Genomic DNA, 20,634 nt, shown 5'->3' with positions numbered 1-20,634 from the left:
ATTATCTCTTCCAATTTGGATACCTTTTATTTCTTTTTCTTGTCTGATTGCTGTGGCTAGGACTTCCAATACTATGTTGAATAGAAGAGGTGGAAGTGGGTATCCTTGTCTTATTCCAGAGTTTAGCGGGAGGGCTTTCAACTTTTCACCATTGAGTATTATATTGGCTCTGGGTTTGTCATAAATAGCTTTTATTATGTTGAGATGTATTCCCTCTATACCCACTTTGGTAAGAGTGTTTATCATGAATGGATGTTGAATTTTGTCAAGTGTTTTTTCTGCATCTATTGAGATGATCAAGTGGTTTTTGACTTTTGTTTATGTGGTGTATCACATTGATTGATTTGCATATGTTGAACCATCCTTATGAACCTGGGATGAATCCCACTTGGTTGTGGGGTATGATCTTTTTTATGTGTTGTTGGATCCAGTTTGCTATATTTGGTTGAGAATTTTTGCATCTATATTCATCAGAGATATTGGCCTGTAATTTTCTTTTTTGGTGGTCTCTTTGTCTGGTTTTGGTATCAGGGTGATGGTGGCTTCATAGAATGTCTTTGGGAGTGTTCCCTTCTCTTCAGTTTTTTGGAAGAGTTTGAGAAGGATCAGTATAAGTTCTTCTTTGTATGTTTGGTAGAATTTGCCTATGAAGCCATCTGGTCCTGGACTTTTGTTTGTGGGGCAGTTTTGTTTTAAATAAATTTATTTATTTTATTTAATTTATTTTTGGCTGCACCGGGTCTTTGTTTTTTTTGTGTGTGTGTGTACACATTTAGTTTTATTGTAACAAAGCAACCTGTACACTTTTAACGTTTAAAACTGAGCATCATCTTTCCTTTCCAGTGAAACAGAAAGAAAAATATAACACTAAACAGGAACAAAATTACAATAGACAATGTCCATTGCAAATAAGATCCTACAGGTTCTGCTGATTCTCCCATCGAGTGGCAGGGCTCAAGTCATCATTAGGAGAGAATTTTATTTTAAAAGTGTCATCTTAAACTGCAAGGATGTCCGTTAAACATCCCAATTAAACATGCCAGAGGAGAAGCCATGTTGTCAAAATGCCCCCTTAACCCACCCAAACATCTCAAACCCACCCTTTGCTGACCTTCTATAACCCCATTTTTTTAAGTTTTTTTTCCCTTTTTTTAAACAAGAGAAAGTAGACAGATAGATGTTGGTAAATGCTAACTGTCCATATTCACATAGAGACACAGTGTAATCTCTGAGCCCGATATACAGAGAAAGGAGGAAAACAGCTAGAATTCTATGCACTACTACACAGGGGCCTAGCACCCTCCAGCTTCCAGCAGAGCTAAGGAGCAGAAGGTTTTTCTTTTTTCCCACAGAGCATGGTGGTGTTGATTCCGTAAAGTTTTTGTTGAGACAGGAAGGGATAAGAATGAATCTGGAACACAAAGGGGTAGAGATTCTTTTCCCACTGAATTCTGCTCAAGGTATTTCCCCCCAAAATAAGTTGTGAGCCATGGTATAAAGGAGAAAAGAGACCTCAAACACAGGGCAACTGAGCACAAGAGGAGAAGGAGAAAAAAAAACAAAAAAGACTGCAACTTGCTCCCAGGGACTGGAGAAAATTAAAAAAGGAAGGTTGGAATCCATCAGTGTTCCATTAGTCATCTTCTCCTTCATCTTCCTTCATCCTTATCCCCTTCTTCATCAATATCTTCCAGTCCTTCTTCCTCTTCATCATCATCATCATCTTCTTCTCCTTCCCCTTCCTCATCATCCATGTCCGGAACCAAGTGGTACTGTAATGGATTTGGCCAAATACCATCTTTGATGACCTCTCCTAACTCATCTGCACCTGCATCAGAATGATCAGTAAACCAGGTGAAGAAGCTTTCTGGCTCCTCATGCTGTCTCTTCCTGCTGGCTTTATTCTGCGTTTGACTTGCACGTTTTGTCAGATCCTTTCCGGATTTCCATTTGATTTCAGTGGACTTTGAAGATGGATCACCACTCTCATTCAGATGAAATTCTTTGGAGAGAACTTTATTTTCGAAGTAAGGGTTTTCATCAAAATAAAAATCTATTCTGTAACCTGATTTACTATCTTCAAATTCTGTCACGTCGACTCTTGTCAAATAATGCAGCACCTCTTCATCCTCCTCCCCAAGCAGTGCAGACACTTGTGGATGGCGAACAAATGTTGTTACCCCAAAATTTGGGATTTTGGCCATCAATTCCGACCTCTTCTGAAAAAATGGTTGGCGGAGTTTGTTATATTTCTGTTCTACTTTCAAAATCTCCTCACTGGCTTGTTCGTTAAGTCTGTCTATTTCATTTTGTACTTCATCAACATGTTCAACTGCTTCTTGCTGTTCTTCTTCTTCCTTCGGCAAGTTCGGAGAAGCAGACGTTTCCTCTGGCCTGGAGGCAGGAGTCCGTCTCGGTTTCTTTGGTTTCTTTGCTTGGGGTGGAAGTGAAAACTGGTGTTTGGGGGCCATGCTGGGAGAAAAGCCAAGAATCCACCCAAGGGAAGAAGCTCGTACTGGGAGCTCTGAGAACTCTGCACTGGGCCTTTGTTGCTGTGCACGGTCTTTCTGTAGTTGTGGTGAGCAGGGGCTACTCTTCATTGCGGAGCTCGGGTTCTAGACACACAGGCTTCAGTAGTTGTGGCACATGGGCTCAGTAGTTGTGGCTCTTGGGCTCTGGAGCGCAGGCTCAGTAGTTGTGGCACACGGTCTTAGTTGCTCCGCAGCATGTGGGATCTTCCCGGATCAGGGATGGAACCCATGCCCCCTGCATTGGCAGGTGGATCCTTAACCACTGCACCACCAGGGAAGCCCTGTGGGAGAGTCTTTAAACTACAGATTCTAGTTCATCTCTAGTGATTGGTCTGTTCAAATTATCTGTTTCTTTTTGATTCAGTTTTGGTGGGCTGTATGTTTCTAGAAAGTTGTCCATTTCTTCTAGGTTGTCGAATTTATTGGCATATAATTGTTCATCGTATTCCCCTATGGTTTTTGTATTTGTGCGGTGTCAGTTGTTATTCTCCTTTTTCATTTCTTATTTGGTTTATTTGGGTCTTCTCTCTCTTCTTCTTGGTGAGCCTGGCCAGAAGTTTGTCGATTTTGTTTACCCTTTCAAAGAACCAGCTCTTGGTTTTATTGATGTTTTTCTATTGTGTTTTCATCTCTATTTTATTTATTTCCTCTCTGATCTTTATTATTTCCTTCCTTCCGCTGACTTTAGGTTTTGTTTGTTCTTTTTCTAATTCTTTTAAGTGGTAGGTTAGGTTGTTTATTTGAGATTTGTCTCATTTTTTGAGGAAGACCTGTATCGCTATGAACTCCCCTCTAAGAACTGCTTTTGCTGCATCCCGTAGATTTTGTATGGTTGCGTGGGCTTCAGTAGTTGTGGCTCGTGGGCTCTAGAGCACAGGCTCAGTAGTTGTGGCGCACAGGCTTAGTTGCTCTGTGGCATGTGAGAGCTTCCTGGACCAGGGCTCGAACCCGTGTCCCCTGCATTGGCAGGCGGATTCTTAACTACTGTGCCACCAGGGAAGTCCCTAGAATTTGGTTTTGATACGCGATTTTTGCTTTGTTTACCTATCTTCAAGCCTCTACTTTTACAAACACCTAGTAATTTCACCCTTGTTCAGAGACTGCTTCAAGTTCATTCTTTCTTTTTCTTTCTTTCCTTTCCTTCTTTCTTACTTTTATTAAAAAAGGTTGCAGTGAACATCATATATATAATCTTGGTGAAATTATAAATATTTCTACAATATAAATTCCAAACAGGGTCTTGCTCAGTGGCTCCATGCATTTATAAATTTACTAGATATTGTGAAATTGTCCTTCAGAAAGTTGCATCACTTTATGCTTTCACAACAATGCATGACCACTCATTTTCCTATCGCCCATCCTCAAACTGGAGGCTATCCAACTTTTTCATTGACCTTTCGGCAGTTTGCAAGGTAAGAAATTATATTCCATTACTGTTTGGGCTTTCATTTCTTTTATTACCAGTGAGGTCCAACACTTCCCCCTGTTTTTTTGGTAATTGGTGTTTCTTTGTACCCTTTGCTTACTTCAGCTTTGTCTTCTATTGGGTTCTTCATCTTCTTTTTTTAACTTTTGATTTTGAGCTCTGCATAAATTAGGTAAATCAGCCCTTTGTCCTGTATCTTCCAAATATGTCTCAGTTGTCATTTTATAATTCCCTGTTTGTTTAGTATTTATTTTTGCCATGCAGGGATTTTACATCATTACATAGAAAATTTTGTAAGGTTTCCCTTTGTAGCTTCTGGACAAAGATCACTTAAAATAAGGAATTCAAATAACCGACAAAACTCTAGGAAGCTAGAGGGTGTGGTTGGAAGAAGTTGGGAGGGGGTTAGCGCCCGTGATGGGCAAAGATGAAGACAGGGTGGGTGGGGCTGCACCTGGGAACCAAAGCAGAGAAGTCAGCCGTAGGCTTGGTCATCCCTGTGAAGCCAACGAGGACACATCTCTACAGCTGTGATTAGAGCGCTCTGGGGGCCCCATCAGGTGCTCAAAGCCACGGTCACAGGAGGGGAGCACAAGTGGGGAGGTGTTGCTGCCCAGTGGGCCTTTCTCCCTTGGGCAAGAGGGCAGGTGATACTGCTTTTATTATGGCAAACATAGTATGTGGATACTGGAGAAAGAGAACTTGGTTAGTTAGTGCATGGAATATGAAAAAGTGAAGAAAAACCATGTTTAATTCCACCACAGTTAATATTTTAGCCCATTTCCTCCCCATCTTTTTTCAGCTCATTTTGTTTTAACATCTTTATTGGAGTACAATTGCTTTACAGTGGTGTGTTACTCTCTGCTTTATAACAAAGTGAATCAGCTATACACATACATATATCCCCATATCCCCATATCCCGTCCCTCTTGCGTCTCCCTCCCACCCTCCCTATCCCACCCCTCTAGGTGGTCACAAAGCACCGAGCTGACGTCCCTGTGCTATGCGGCTGCTTCCCACTAGCTATCTATTTGACATTGGGTAGTGTATATATGTCAATGCCACTCTCTCACTTCGTCCCAGCTTACCCTTCCCCCTCCCCGTGTCCTCAAGTCCATTCTCTACGTCTGTGTCTTTATTCCTGTCCTGCTCCGAGGTTCATGAGAACCGTTTTTTGTTTTTGTTTTTTTAGATTCCATATATATGTGTTAGCATACGGTATTTGTTTTTCTCTTTCTGACTTACTTCACTCTGTATGACAGTCTCTAGGTCCATCCACCTCACTACAAAGAACTCAATTTCGTTTCCTTTTATGGCTGAGTAATGTTCCATTGTATACATGTGCCACATCTTCTTTATCCATTCATCTGTCGATGGCCACTTAGGTTGCTTCAATGTCCTGGCTATTGTAAATACTTCAGCTCATATTTTTAAAGTTGGAATTATACTTCATATGCATTTTGGTTTTCATTATTCTTTTTTTAAAGTTTATTTATTTTATTTTATTTATTTTTGGCTGTGTTGGGCCTTTGTTGCTGAGCGCGGGCTTTCTTTATTGCGGTGAGCGGGGCCTACTCTTTGCTGTGGTGTGTGGGCTTCTTATTGAAGTGGCTTCTCTTGTTACAGAGCACGGGCTCTAGGCACGCGGGCTTCAGTAGTTGTGGTGCGCTGGCTCAGTAGTTGTGCTGCACGGGCTTTGTTGCTCCGCGGCATGTGGGATCTTCCCGGACCAGGGCTCGAACCCGTGTCCTCTGCGTTGGCAGGCGGATTCTTAACCACTGTGCCACCAGGAAAGCCCCAATCCATCTTATTCCTTGATGCATTTTCTGGTAAATTGCAGACATCAGTGCATGTCTCCTTAAGTATTTCAGCAAGCATGGCATTAACTAGTGAGCCGTATTTGTTTACAGTGCTTTTCTTTGAATGTAAACTTTACACAGAGTAAAATACAGCAATATTTTTTTTTCTCTCGGTAATTTCATTTTTTTTAATTGAAGTATCGTTGATTTACAATGTGTTCATTTCTGCTGTACAGCAAAGTGATTCAGTGATACATATATATACATTCTTTTTTTATATTCTTTTCCGTTATGGTTTATCATCGGATACTGGATATAGTTCCCTGTGCTACACAGTAGGGCCTTGTTTATCCATTCCATGTTTAATAGTTTACATCTGTTAACCGCAACCTCCCATTCCATCCCTCCCCCAACCTCCTCCCCCTTGGCCACCACAAGTCTGTTGTCTATGTCCATGAGTCTGTTTCTGTTTCATAGGTATGTTCATTTGTGTCATATTTTAGATTCCACATATAAGTGATATCGTATGGTATTTGTCTTTCTCTTTCTGACTTATTTCACTTAGTATGATAATCTCTAGTTGCATCCATGTTGCTGCAAATGGCATTATTTTGTTCTTTTTTATGGCTGAGTACTAGTCCATTGTATACATGTACCACGTCTTCTTTATCCATTCATCTGTCAGTGGACACTTAGGTTGTTTCCCTGTCTTGGCTATTGTGAATAGTGCTGCTGTGAACATAGGGGTGCATGTATCTCTTTGGATTAGAGTTTTGTCTGGGTATATGCCCAGGAGTGGGATTGCTGGATCATATGGTAATTCAATTTTGAATTTTTTAAGGAACCTCCATACTGTTCTCCAAAGTGGCTGTACCAATTTACATTCCCACCAACAGTGTAAGAGGGTTCCCTTTTCTCCACATCCTCTCCAGCATTTGTTATTTGTAGAGTTTTTCATGATGGCCATTCTGACCAGTGTGAGATGGTACCTTATTGTAGTTTTGATGTTCATTTCTCTAATAATTAGTGATTTTGAGCATCTTTTCATGTGCCTATTAGCTATTTGCATTTCTTCTTTGAAGAAATGTCTTTTTAGATCTTCTGCCCCTGTTTTGATTGGTTCATTTATTTTTTTGTTGTTGAGTTGTGTGAGCTGTTTATATATTTTGGAAATCAAGCCCTTCTCGGTTGCATTGTTTGCAAATATTTTCTCCCGTTTTGTAGGTCGTCTTTTCATTTTGTTAATGGTTTCCTTTGCTGCGCAAAAGCTTGTACGTTTGATTAGGTCCCATTTGTTTATTTTTGCTTTTATTCCTATTGCCTTGGGAGACTGACCTAAGAAAACATTGGTACAATTTATGTCAGAGAATGTTTTGCCTGTGTTCTCTTCTAGGAGTTTTATGGTGTCATGTCTTACGTTTAAGTCTTTAAGCCATTTTGAGTTCATTTTTGTGTATGGTGAGAGGGTGTGTTTTCAATTCATTGATTTACATGCAGCTGTCCAACTTTCCCAGCACCACTTGCTGAAGAGGCTTTTTCCCTTTGTATATTCTTGCCTTTTTTGTCAAAAACTAATTGACTATAGGTGTGTGGGTTAATTTCTGCGCTCTCTGTTCTGTTCCATTGATCCATATGTCTGTTTTTGTGCCAATACCATGCTGTTTTGATTACTATAGCTTTGTAGTATTGTCTTAAGTCTGGGAGAGTTATGCCTGTTGCTTTGTTCTGTTTCTTCAGGATTGCTTTGGCCATTCTGGGTGTTTTATGGTTCCATATAAATTTTAGGATTATTTGTTCTAGTTCTGTGAAAAATGTCATGGGTCATTTGATAGGGATTGCATTAAATCTGTAGATTGCTTTGGGTAGTGTAGTCATTTTAACAATATAAATTCTTCCAATCCAAGAGCAGGGGCTATCTTTCCATTTCTTTGAATCATCTTCAGTTTCCTTTAACGTTGTATAGCTCTCAGCATACAAGTCTTGCACCTCCTTGGTCGGATTTATTCCTAAGTATTTTATTTTTGGAGGTGCATTTTGTTTTCAATATTTCTTTATTTGGCTGCGCCGGGTCTTGGCTGCCACGTGCGGGATCTTCATTGCTGCGTGCAGGATCTTTAGTTGCAGCATGCGGGATCATTAGTTGCGGCATGCGGGATCTTTAGTTGCGGCATTCGCACCCTTCCTTGTGGCATGTGAGACCTAGTTCCCTGACCAGGGATGGAACCCGGGCCCCCTGCATTGGGATTGTGGAGTCTTAGCCACTGGACCACCAGGGAAGTCCTGAGGGTGTGATTTTGGAAGGTATTGTCTTTTTTACATTCCCTTTCTGATATTTCATTGTTGGTGTAAAGAAATGCAACCGATTTCTGTATGTTAATCTTGTATCCTGCTACGTTTCTGAATTCACTGATCAGTTCTCGTAGTTTTTGTGTGGAGTCTTTAGGGTTTTCTACATATAGAGTCATGTCATCTGCATATAATGACGATATTATCTCTTCCAATTTGGATACCTTTTATTTCTTTTTCTTGTCTGATTGCCGTGGCTAGGACTTCCAATACTATGTTGAATAGAAGAGGTGGAAGTGGGTATCCTTGTCTTATTCCAGAGTTTAGCGGGAGGGCTTTCAACTTTTCACCATTGAGTATTATATTGGCTCTGGGTTTGTCATAAATAGCTTTTATTATGTTGAGATGTATTCCCTCTATACCCACTTTGGTAAGAGTGTTTATCATGAATGGATGTTGAATTTTGTCAAGTGTTTTTTCTGCATCTATTGAGATGATCAAGTGGTTTTTGACTTTTGTTTATGTGGTGTATCACATTGATTGATTTGCATATGTTGAACCATCCTTACGAACCTGGGATGAATCCCACTTGGTTGTGGTGTATGATCTTTTTTATGTGTTGTTGGATCCAGTTTGCTATATTTGGTTGAGAATTTTTGCATCTATATTCATCAGAGATATTGGCCTGTAATTTTCTTTTTTGGTGGTCTCTTTGTCTGGTTTTGGTATCAGGGTGATGGTGGCTTCATAGAATGTCTTTGGGAGTGTTCCCTTCTCTTCAGTTTTTTGGAAGAGTTTGAGAAGGATCAGTATAAGTTCTTCTTTGTATGTTTGGTAGAATTTGCCTATGAAGCCATCTGGTCCTGGACTTTTGTTTGTGGGGGAGTTTTTTTTTAAATAAATTTATTTATTTTATTTAATTTATTTTTGGCTGCACCGGGTCTTTGTTTTTTTTGTGTGTGTGTGTACACATTTAGTTTTATTGTAACAAAGCAACCTGTACACTTTTAACGTTTAAAACTGAGCATCATCTTTCCTTTCCAGTGAAACAGAAAGAAAAATATAACACTAAACAGGAACAAAATTACAATAGAGAATGTCCATTGCAAATAAGATCCTACAGGTTCTGCTGATTCTCCCATCGAGTGGCAGGGCTCAAGTCATCATTAGGAGAGAATTTTATTTTAAAAGTGTCATCTTAAACTGCAAGGATGTCCGTTAAACATCCCAATTAAACATGCCAGAGGAGAAGCCATGTTGTCAAAATGCCCCCTTAACCCACCCAAACATCTCAAACCCACCCTTTGCTGACCTTCTATAACCCCATTTTTTTAAGTTTTTTTTCCCTTTTTTTAAACAAGAGAAAGTAGACAGATAGATGTTGGTAAATGCTAACTGTCCATATTCACATAGAGACACAGTGTAATCTCTGAGCCCGATATACAGAGAAAGGAGGAAAACAGCTAGAATTCTATGCACTACTACACAGGGGCCTAGCACCCTCCAGCTTCCAGCAGAGCTAAGGAGCAGAAGGTTTTTCTTTTTTCCCACAGAGCATGGTGGTGTTGATTCCGTAAAGTTTTTGTTGAGACAGGAAGGGATAAGAATGAATCTGGAACACAAAGGGGTAGAGATTCTTTTCCCACTGAATTCTGCTCAAGGTATTTCCCCCCAAAATAAGTTGTGAGCCATGGTATAAAGGAGAAAAGAGACCTCAAACACAGGGCAACTGAGCACAAGAGGAGAAGGAGAAAAAAAAAACAAAAAAGACTGCAACTTGCTCCCAGGGACTGGAGAAAATTAAAAAAGGAAGGTTGGAATCCATCAGTGTTCCATTAGTCATCTTCTCCTTCATCTTCCTTCATCCTTATCCCCTTCTTCATCAATATCTTCCAGTCCTTCTTCCTCTTCATCATCATCATCATCTTCTTCTCCTTCCCCTTCCTCATCATCCATGTCCGGAACCAAGTGGTACTGTAATGGATTTGGCCAAATACCATCTTTGATGACCTCTCCTAACTCATCTGCACCTGCATCAGAATGATCAGTAAACCAGGTGAAGAAGCTTTCTGGCTCCTCATGCTGTCTCTTCCTGCTGGCTTTATTCTGCGTTTGACTTGCACGTTTTGTCAGATCCTTTCCAGATTTCCATTTGATTTCAGTGGACTTTGAAGATGGATCACCACTCTCATTCAGATGAAATTCTTTGGAGAGAACTTTATTTTCGAAGTAAGGGTTTTCATCAAAATAAAAATCTATTCTGTAACCTGATTTACTATCTTCAAATTCTGTCACGTCGACTCTTGTCAAATAATGCAGCACCTCTTCATCCTCCTCCCCAAGCAGTGCAGACACTTGTGGATGGTGAACAAATGTTGTTACCCCAAAATTTGGGATTTTGGCCATCAATTCCGACCTCTTCTGAAAAAATGGTTGGCGGAGTTTGTTATATTTCTGTTCTACTTTCAAAATCTCCTCACTGGCTTGTTCGTTAAGTCTGTCTATTTCATTTTGTACTTCATCAACATGTTCAACTGCTTCTTGCTGTTCTTCTTCTTCCTTCGGCAAGTTCGGAGAAGCAGACGTTTCCTCTGGCCTGGAGGCAGGAGTCCGTCTCGGTTTCTTTGGTTTCTTTGCTTGGGGTGGAAGTGAAAACTGGTGTTTGGGGGCCATGCTGGGAGAAAAGCCAAGAATCCACCCAAGGGAAGAAGCTCGTACTGGGAGCTCTGAGAACTCTGCACTGGGCCTTTGTTGCTGTGCACGGTCTTTCTGTAGTTGTGGTGAGCAGGGGCTACTCTTCATTGCGGAGCTCGGGTTCTAGACACACAGGCTTCAGTAGTTGTGGCACATGGGCTCAGTAGTTGTGGCTCTTGGGCTCTGGAGCGCAGGCTCAGTAGTTGTGGCACACGGTCTTAGTTGCTCCGCAGCATGTGGGATCTTCCCGGATCAGGGATGGAACCCATGCCCCCTGCATTGGCAGGTGGATCCTTAACCACTGCACCACCAGGGAAGCCCTGTGGGAGAGTCTTTAAACTACAGATTCTAGTTCATCTCTAGTGATTGGTCTGTTCAAATTATCTGTTTCTTTTTGATTCAGTTTTGGTGGGCTGTATGTTTCTAGAAAGTTGTCCATTTCTTCTAGGTTGTCGAATTTATTGGCATATAATTGTTCATCGTATTCCCCTATGGTTTTTGTATTTGTGCGGTGTCAGTTGTTATTCTCCTTTTTCATTTCTTATTTGGTTTATTTGGGTCTTCTCTCTCTTCTTCTTGGTGAGCCTGGCCAGAGGTTTGTCGATTTTGTTTACCCTTTCAAAGAACCAGCTCTTGGTTTTATTGATGTTTTTCTATTGTGTTTTCATCTCTATTTTATTTATTTCCTCTCTGATCTTTATTATTTCCTTCCTTCCGCTGACTTTAGGTTTTGTTTGTTCTTTTTCTAATTCTTTTAAGGGGTAGGTTAGGTTGTTTATTTGAGATTTGTCTCATTTTTTGAGGAAGACCTGTATCGCTATGAACTCCCCTCTAAGAACTGCTTTTGCTGCATCCCGTAGATTTTGTATGGTTGCGTGGGCTTCAGTAGTTGTGGCTCGTGGGCTCTAGAGCACAGGCTCAGTAGTTGTGGCGCACAGGCTTAGTTGCTCTGTGGCATGTGAGAGCTTCCTGGACCAGGGCTCGAACCCGTGTCCCCTGCATTGGCAGGCGGATTCTTAACTACTGTGCCACCAGGGAAGTCCCTAGAATTTGGTTTTGATACGCGATTTTTGCTTTGTTTACCTATCTTCAAGCCTCTACTTTTACAAACACCTAGTAATTTCACCCTTGTTCAGAGACTGCTTCAAGTTCATTCTTTCTTTTTCTTTCTTTCCTTTCCTTCTTTCTTACTTTTATTAAAAAAGGTTGCAGTGAACATCATATATATAATCTTGGTGAAATTATAAATATTTCTACAATATAAATTCCAAACAGGGTCTTGCTCAGTGGCTCCATGCATTTATAAATTTACTAGATATTGTGAAATTGTCCTTCAGAAAGTTGCATCACTTTATGCTTTCACAACAATGCATGACCACTCATTTTCCTATCGCCCATCCTCAAACTGGAGGCTATCCAACTTTTTCATTGACCTTTCGGCAGTTTGCAAGGTAAGAAATTATATTCCATTACTGTTTGGGCTTTCATTTCTTTTATTACCAGTGAGGTCCAACACTTCCCCCTGTTTTTTGGTAATTGGTGTTTCTTTGTACCCTTTGCTTACTTCAGCTTTGTCTTCTATTGGGTTCTTCATCTTCTTTTTTTAACTTTTGATTTTGAGCTCTGCGTAAATTAGGTAAATCAGCCCTTTGTCCTGTATCTTCCAAATATGTCTCAGTTGTCATTTTATAATTCCCTGTTTGTTTAGTATTTATTTTTGCCATGCAGGGATTTTACATCATTACATAGAAAATTTTGTAAGGTTTCCCTTTGTAGCTTCTGGACAAAGATCACTTAAAATAAGGAATTCAAATAACCGACAAAACTCTAGGAAGCTAGAGGGTGTGGTTGGAAGAAGTTGGGAGGGGGTTAGCGCCCGTGATGGGCAAAGATGAAGACAGGGTGGGTGGGGCTGCACCTGGGAACCAAAGCAGAGAAGTCAGCCGTAGGCTTGGTCATCCCTGTGAAGCCAACGAGGACACATCTCTACAGCTGTGATTAGAGCGCTCTGGGGGCCCCATCAGGTGCTCAAAGCCACGGTCACAGGAGGGGAGCACAAGTGGGGAGGTGTTGCTGCCCAGTGGGCCTTTCTCCCTTGGGCAAGAGGGCAGGTGATACTGCTTTTATTATGGCAAACATAGTATGTGGATACTGGAGAAAGAGAACTTGGTTAGTTAGTGCATGGAATATGAAAAAGTGAAGAAAAACCATGTTTAATTCCACCACAGTTAATATTTTAGCCCATTTCCTCCCCATCTTTTTTCAGCTCATTTTGTTTTAACATCTTTATTGGAGTACAATTGCTTTACAGTGGTGTGTTACTCTCTGCTTTATAACAAAGTGAATCAGCTATACACATACATATATCCCCATATCCCCATATCCCGTCCCTCTTGCGTCTCCCTCCCACCCTCCCTATCCCACCCCTCTAGGTGGTCACAAAGCACCGAGCTGACGTCCCTGTGCTATGCGGCTGCTTCCCACTAGCTATCTATTTGACATTGGGTAGTGTATATATGTCAATGCCACTCTCTCACTTCGTCCCAGCTTACCCTTCCCCCTCCCCGTGTCCTCAAGTCCATTCTCTACGTCTGTGTCTTTATTCCTGTCCTGCTCCGAGGTTCATGAGAACCGTTTTTTGTTTTTGTTTTTTTAGATTCCATATATATGTGTTAGCATACGGTATTTGTTTTTCTCTTTCTGACTTACTTCACTCTGTATGACAGTCTCTAGGTCCATCCACCTCACTACAAAGAACTCAATTTCGTTTCCTTTTATGGCTGAGTAATGTTCCATTGTATACATGTGCCACATCTTCTTTATCCATTCATCTGTCGATGGCCACTTAGGTTGCTTCAATGTCCTGGCTATTGTAAATACTTCAGCTCATATTTTTAAAGTTGGAATTATACTTCATATGCATTTTGGTTTTCATTATTCTTTTTTTAAAGTTTATTTATTTTATTTTATTTATTTTTGGCTGTGTTGGGCCTTTGTTGCTGAGCGCGGGCTTTCTTTATTGCGGTGAGCGGGGCCTACTCTTTGCTGTGGTGTGTGGGCTTCTTATTGAAGTGGCTTCTCTTGTTACAGAGCACGGGCTCTAGGCACGCGGGCTTCAGTAGTTGTGGTGCGCTGGCTCAGTAGTTGTGCTGCACGGGCTTTGTTGCTCCGCGGCATGTGGGATCTTCCCGGACCAGGGCTCGAACCCGTGTCCTCTGCGTTGGCAGGCGGATTCTTAACCACTGTGCCACCAGGAAAGCCCCAATCCATCTTATTCCTTGATGCATTTTCTGGTAAATTGCAGACATCAGTGCATGTCTCCTTAAGTATTTCAGCAAGCATGGCATTAACTAGTGAGCCGTATTTGTTTACAGTGCTTTTCTTTGAATGTAAACTTTACACAGAGTAAAATACAGCAATATTTTTTTTTCTCTCGGTAATTTCATTTTTTTTAATTGAAGTATCGTTGATTTACAATGTGTTCATTTCTGCTGTACAGCAAAGTGATTCAGTGATACATATATATACATTCTTTTTTTATATTCTTTTCCGTTATGGTTTATCATCGGATACTGGATATAGTTCCCTGTGCTACACAGTAGGGCCTTGTTTATCCATTCCATGTTTAATAGTTTACATCTGTTAACCGCAACCTCCCATTCCATCCCTCCCCCAACCTCCTCCCCCTTGGCCACCACAAGTCTGTTGTCTATGTCCATGAGTCTGTTTCTGTTTCATAGGTATGTTCATTTGTGTCATATTTTAGATTCCACATATAAGTGATATCGTATGGTATTTGTCTTTCTCTTTCTGACTTATTTCACTTAGTATGATAATCTCTAGTTGCATCCATGTTGCTGCAAATGGCATTATTTTGTTCTTTTTTATGGCTGAGTACTAGTCCATTGTATACATGTACCACGTCTTCTTTATCCATTCATCTGTCAGTGGACACTTAGGTTGTTTCCCTGTCTTGGCTATTGTGAATAGTGCTGCTGTGAACATAGGGGTGCATGTATCTCTTTGGATTAGAGTTTTGTCTGGGTATATGCCCAGGAGTGGGATTGCTGGATCATATGGTAATTCAATTTTGAATTTTTTAAGGAACCTCCATACTGTTCTCCAAAGTGGCTGTACCAATTTACATTCCCACCAACAGTGTAAGAGGGTTCCCTTTTCTCCACATCCTCTCCAGCATTTGTTATTTGTAGAGTTTTTCATGATGGCCATTCTGACCAGTGTGAGATGGTACCTTATTGTAGTTTTGATGTTCATTTCTCTAATAATTAGTGATTTTGAGCATCTTTTCATGTGCCTATTAGCTATTTGCATTTCTTCTTTGAAGAAATGTCTTTTTAGATCTTCTGCCCCTGTTTTGATTGGTTCATTTATTTTTTTGTTGTTGAGTTGTGTGAGCTGTTTATATATTTTGGAAATCAAGCCCTTCTCGGTTGCATTGTTTGCAAATATTTTCTCCCGTTTTGTAGGTCGTCTTTTCATTTTATTAATGGTTTCCTTTGCTGCGCAAAAGCTTGTACGTTTGATTAGGTCCCATTTGTTTATTTTTGCTTTTATTCCTATTGCCTTGGGAGACTGACCTAAGAAAACATTGGTACAATTTATGTCAGAGAATGTTTTGCCTGTGTTCTCTTCTAGGAGTTTTATGGTGTCATGTCTTACGTTTAAGTCTTTAAGCCATTTTGAGTTTATTTTTGTGTATGGTGAGAGGGTGTGTTTTCAATTCATTGATTTACATGCAGCTGTCCAACTTTCCCAGCACCACTTGCTGAAGAGGCTTTTTCCCTTTGTATATTCTTGCCTTTTTTGTCAAAAACTAATTGACTATAGGTGTGTGGGTTAATTTCTGCGCTCTCTGTTCTGTTCCATTGATCCATATGTCTGTTTTTGTGCCAATACCATGCTGTTTTGATTACTATAGCTTTGTAGTATTGTCTTAAGTCTGGGAGAGTTATGCCTGTTGCTTTGTTCTGTTTCTTCAGGATTGCTTTGGCCATTCTGGGTGTTTTATGGTTCCATATAAATTTTAGGATTATTTGTTCTAGTTCTGTGAAAAATGTCATGGGTCATTTGATAGGGATTGCATTAAATCTGTAGATTGCTTTGGGTAGTGTAGTCATTTTAACAATATAAATTCTTCCAATCCAAGAGCAGGGGCTATCTTTCCATTTCTTTGAATCATCTTCAGTTTCCTTTAACGTTGTATAGCTCTCAGCATACAAGTCTTGCACCTCCTTGGTCGGATTTATTCCTAAGTATTTTATTTTTGGAGGTGCATTTTGTTTTCAATATTTCTTTATTTGGCTGCGCCGGGTCTTGGCTGCCACGTGCGGGATCTTCATTGCTGCGTGCAGGATCTTTAGTTGCAGCATGCGGGATCATTAGTTGCGGCATGCGGGATCTTTAGTTGCGGCATTCGCACCCTTCCTTGTGGCATGTGAGACCTAGTTCCCTGACCAGGGATGGAACCCGGGCCCCCTGCATTGGGATTGTGGAGTCTTAGCCACTGGACCACCAGGGAAGTCCTGAGGGTGTGATTTTGGAAGGTATTGTCTTTTTTACATTCCCTTTCTGATATTTCATTGTTGGTGTAAAGAAATGCAACCGATTTCTGTATGTTAATCTTGTATCCTGCTACGTTTCTGAATTCACTGATCAGTTCTCGTAGTTTTTGTGTGGAGTCTTTAGGGTTTTCTACATATAGAGTCATGTCATCTGCATATAATGACGATATTATCTCTTCCAATTTGGATACCTTTTATTTCTTTTTCTTGTCTGATTGCCGTGGCTAGGACTTCCAATACTATGTTGAATAGAAGAGGTGGAAGTGGGTATCCTTGTCTTATTCCAGAGTTTAGCGGGAGGGCTTTCAACTTTTCACCATTGAGTATTATATTGGCTCTGGGTTTGTCATAAATAGCTTTTATTATGTTGAGATGTATTCCCTCTATACCCACTTTGGTAAGAGTGTTTATCATGAATGGATGTTGAATTTTGTCAAGTGTTTTTTCTGCATCTATTGAGATGATCAAGTGGTTTTTGACTTTTGTTTATGTGGTGTATCACATTGATTGATTTGCATATGTTGAACCATCCTTACGAACCTGGGATGAATCCCACTTGGTTGTGGTGTATGATCTTTTTTATGTGTTGTTGGATCCAGTTTGCTATATTTGGTTGAGAATTTTTGCATCTATATTCATCAGAGATATTGGCCTGTAATTTTCTTTTTTGGTGGTCTCTTTGTCTGGTTTTGGTATCAGGGTGATGGTGGCTTCATAGAATGTCTTTGGGAGTGTTCCCTTCTCTTCAGTTTTTTGGAAGAGTTTGAGAAGGATCAGTATAAGTTCTTCTTTGTATGTTTGGTAGAATTTGCCTATGAAGCCATCTGGTCCTGGACTTTTGTTTGTGGGGGAGTTTTTTTTAAAATAAATTTATTTATTTTATTTAATTTATTTTTGGCTGCACCGGGTCTTTGTTTTTTTTGTGTGTGTGTGTACACATTTAGTTTTATTGTAACAAAGCAACCTGTACACTTTTAACGTTTAAAACTGAGCATCATCTTTCCTTTCCAGTGAAACAGAAAGAAAAATATAACACTAAACAGGAACAAAATTACAATAGAGAATGTCCATTGCAAATAAGATCCTACAGGTTCTGCTGATTCTCCCATCGAGTGGCAGGGCTCAAGTCATCATTAGGAGAGAATTTTATTTTAAAAGTGTCATCTTAAACTGCAAGGATGTCCGTTAAACATCCCAATTAAACATGCCAGAGGAGAAGCCATGTTGTCAAAATGCCCCCTTAACCCACCCAAACATCTCAAACCCACCCTTTGCTGACCTTCTATAACCCCATTTTTTTAAGTTTTTTTTCCCTTTTTTTAAACAAGAGAAAGTAGACAGATAGATGTTGGTAAATGCTAACTGTCCATATTCACATAGAGACACAGTGTAATCTCTGAGCCCGATATACAGAGAAAGGAGGAAAACAGCTAGAATTCTATGCACTACTACACAGGGGCCTAGCACCCTCCAGCTTCCAGCAGAGCTAAGGAGCAGAAGGTTTTTCTTTTTTCCCACAGAGCATGGTGGTGTTGATTCCGTAAAGTTTTTGTTGAGACAGGAAGGGATAAGAATGAATCTGGAACACAAAGGGGTAGAGATTCTTTTCCCACTGAATTCTGCTCAAGGTATTTCCCCCCAAAATAAGTTGTGAGCCATGGTATAAAGGAGAAAAGAGACCTCAAACACAGGGCAACTGAGCACAAGAGGAGAAGGAGAAAAAAAAAACAAAAAAGACTGCAACTTGCTCCCAGGGACTGGAGAAAATTAAAAAAGGAAGGTTGGAATCCATCAGTGTTCCATTAGTCATCTTCTCCTTCATCTTCCTTCATCCTTATCCCCTTCTTCATCAATATCTTCCAGTCCTTCTTCCTCTTCATCATCATCATCATCTTCTTCTCCTTCCCCTTCCTCATCATCCATGTCCGGAACCAAGTGGTACTGTAATGGATTTGGCCAAATACCATCTTTGATGACCTCTCCTAACTCATCTGCACCTGCATCAGAATGATCAGTAAACCAGGTGAAGAAGCTTTCTGGCTCCTCATGCTGTCTCTTCCTGCTGGCTTTATTCTGCGTTTGACTTGCACGTTTTGTCAGATCCTTTCCAGATTTCCATTTGATTTCAGTGGACTTTGAAGATGGATCACCACTCTCATTCAGATGAAATTCTTTGGAGAGAACTTTATTTTCGAAGTAAGGGTTTTCATCAAAATAAAAATCTATTCTGTAACCTGATTTACTATCTTCAAATTCTGTCACGTCGACTCTTGTCAAATAATGCAGCACCTCTTCATCCTCCTCCCCAAGCAGTGCAGACACTTGTGGATGGTGAACAAATGTTGTTACCCCAAAATTTGGGATTTTGGCCATCAATTCCGACCTCTTCTGAAAAAATGGTTGGCGGAGTTTGTTATATTTCTGTTCTACTTTCAAAATCTCCTCACTGGCTTGTTCGTTAAGTCTGTCTATTTCATTTTGTACTTCATCAACATGTTCAACTGCTTCTTGCTGTTCTTCTTCTTCCTTCGGCAAGTTCGGAGAAGCAGACGTTTCCTCTGGCCTGGAGGCAGGAGTCCGTCTCGGTTTCTTTGGTTTCTTTGCTTGGGGTGGAAGTGAAAACTGGTGTTTGGGGGCCATGCTGGGAGAAAAGCCAAGAATCCACCCAAGGGAAGAAGCTCGTACTGGGAGCTCTGAGAACTCTGCACTGGGCCTTTGTTGCTGTGCACGGTCTTTCTGTAGTTGTGGTGAGCAGGGGCTACTCTTCATTGCGGAGCTCGGGTTCTAGACACACAGGCTTCAGTAGTTGTGGCACATGGGCTCAGTAGTTGTGGCTCTTGGGCTCTGGAGCGCAGGCTCAGTAGTTGTGGCACACGGTCTTAGTTGCTCCGCAGCATGTGGGATCTTCCCGGATCAGGGATGGAACCCATGCCCCCTGCATTGGCAGGTGGATCCTTAACCACTGCACCACCAGGGAAGCCCTGTGGGAGAGTCTTTAAACTACAGATTCTAGTTCATCTCTAGTGATTGGTCTGTTCAAATTATCTGTTTCTTTTTGATTCAGTTTTGGTGGGCTGTATGTTTCTAGAAAGTTGTCCATTTCTTCTAGGTTGTCGAATTTATTGGCATATAATTGTTCATCGTATTCCCCTATGGTTTTTGTATTTGTGCGGTGTCAGTTGTTATTCTCCTTTTTCATTTCTTATTTGGTTTATTTGGGTCTTCTCTCTCTTCTTCTTGGTGAGCCTGGCCAGAGGTTTGTCGATTTTGTTTACCCTTTCAAAGAACCAGCTCTTGGTTTTATTGATTTTTTTCTATTGTGTTTTCATCTCTATTTTATTTATTTCCTCTCTGATCTTTATTATTTCCTTCCTTCCGCTGACTTTAGGTTTTGTTTGTTCTTTTTCTAATTCTTTTAAGTGGTAGGTTAGGTTGTTTATTTGAGATTTGTCTCATTTTTTGAGGAAGACCTGTATCGCTATGAACTCCCCTCTAAGAACTGCTTTTGCTGCATCCCGTAGATTTTGTATGGTTGCGTGGGCTTCAGTAGTTGTGGCTCGTGGGCTCTAGAGCACAGGCTCAGTAGTTGTGGTGCACAGGCTTAGTTGCTCTGTGGCATGTGAGAGCTTCCTGGACCAGGGCTCGAACCCGTGTCCCCTGCATTGGCAGGCGGATTCTTAACTACTGTGCCACCAGGGAAGTCCCTAGAATTTGGTTTTGATACGCGATTTTTGCTTTGTTTACCTATCTTCAAGCCTCTACTTTTACAAACACCTAGTAATTTCACCCTTGTTCAGAGACTGCTTCAAGTTCATTCTTTCTTTTTCTTTCTTTCCTTTCCTTCTTTCTTACTTTTATTAAAAAAGGTTGCAGTGAACATCATATATATAATCTTGGTGAAATTATAAATATTTCTACAATATAAATTCCAAACAGGGTCTTGCTCAGTGGCTCCATGCATTTATAAATTTACTAGATATTGTGAAATTGTCCTTCAGAAAGTTGCATCACTTTATGCTTTCACAACAATGCATGACCACTCATTTTCCTATCGCCCATCCTCAAACTGGAGGCTATCCAACTTTTTCATTGACCTTTCGGCAGTTTGCAAGGTAAGAAATTATATTCCATTACTGTTTGGGCTTTCATTTCTTTTATTACCAGTGAGGTCCAACACTTCCCCCTGTTTTTTGGTAATTGGTGTTTCTTTGTACCCTTTGCTTACTTCAGCTTTGTCTTCTATTGGGTTCTTCATCTTCTTTTTTTAACTTTTGATTTTGAGCTCTGCATAAATTAGGTAAATCAGCCCTTTGTCC

The 20,634-nt window shown here is 40.6% G+C and overlaps 3 protein-coding genes across 3 annotated transcripts; all 3 read right to left on the bottom strand.

Moving 5' to 3' along the window:
• Nucleotides 1-896: 896 nt before the first annotated feature.
• On the bottom strand, nucleotides 897-2,471 carry LOC137758017 (protein SET-like). The gene has a single exon (XM_068534410.1). The coding sequence runs from the start codon at nucleotides 2,469-2,471 to the stop codon at nucleotides 1,650-1,652; it is 822 nt and encodes a 273-aa protein (XP_068390511.1). The 3' UTR covers nucleotides 897-1,649.
• Nucleotides 2,472-9,062: 6,591 nt separating this feature from the next.
• LOC137758013 (protein SET-like) lies at nucleotides 9,063-10,715 on the bottom strand. The gene has a single exon (XM_068534406.1). It carries the CDS (start codon nucleotides 10,713-10,715, stop codon nucleotides 9,894-9,896), a length of 822 nt encoding a protein of 273 aa, XP_068390507.1. The 3' UTR covers nucleotides 9,063-9,893.
• A 6,568-nt stretch (nucleotides 10,716-17,283) lies between these two features.
• LOC137758014 (protein SET-like) lies at nucleotides 17,284-18,958 on the bottom strand. The gene has a single exon (XM_068534407.1). The coding sequence runs from the start codon at nucleotides 18,956-18,958 to the stop codon at nucleotides 18,137-18,139; it is 822 nt and encodes a 273-aa protein (XP_068390508.1). The 3' UTR covers nucleotides 17,284-18,136.
• Between the last annotated feature and the right edge of the window lie 1,676 nt (nucleotides 18,959-20,634).

Source organism: Eschrichtius robustus, unplaced genomic scaffold, assembly GCF_028021215.1.
Source record: "Eschrichtius robustus isolate mEscRob2 unplaced genomic scaffold, mEscRob2.pri scaffold_651, whole genome shotgun sequence".
NCBI lineage: Eukaryota > Metazoa > Chordata > Mammalia > Artiodactyla > Eschrichtiidae > Eschrichtius > Eschrichtius robustus.
This window is presented reverse-complemented; position numbering and strand designations above follow the sequence as displayed.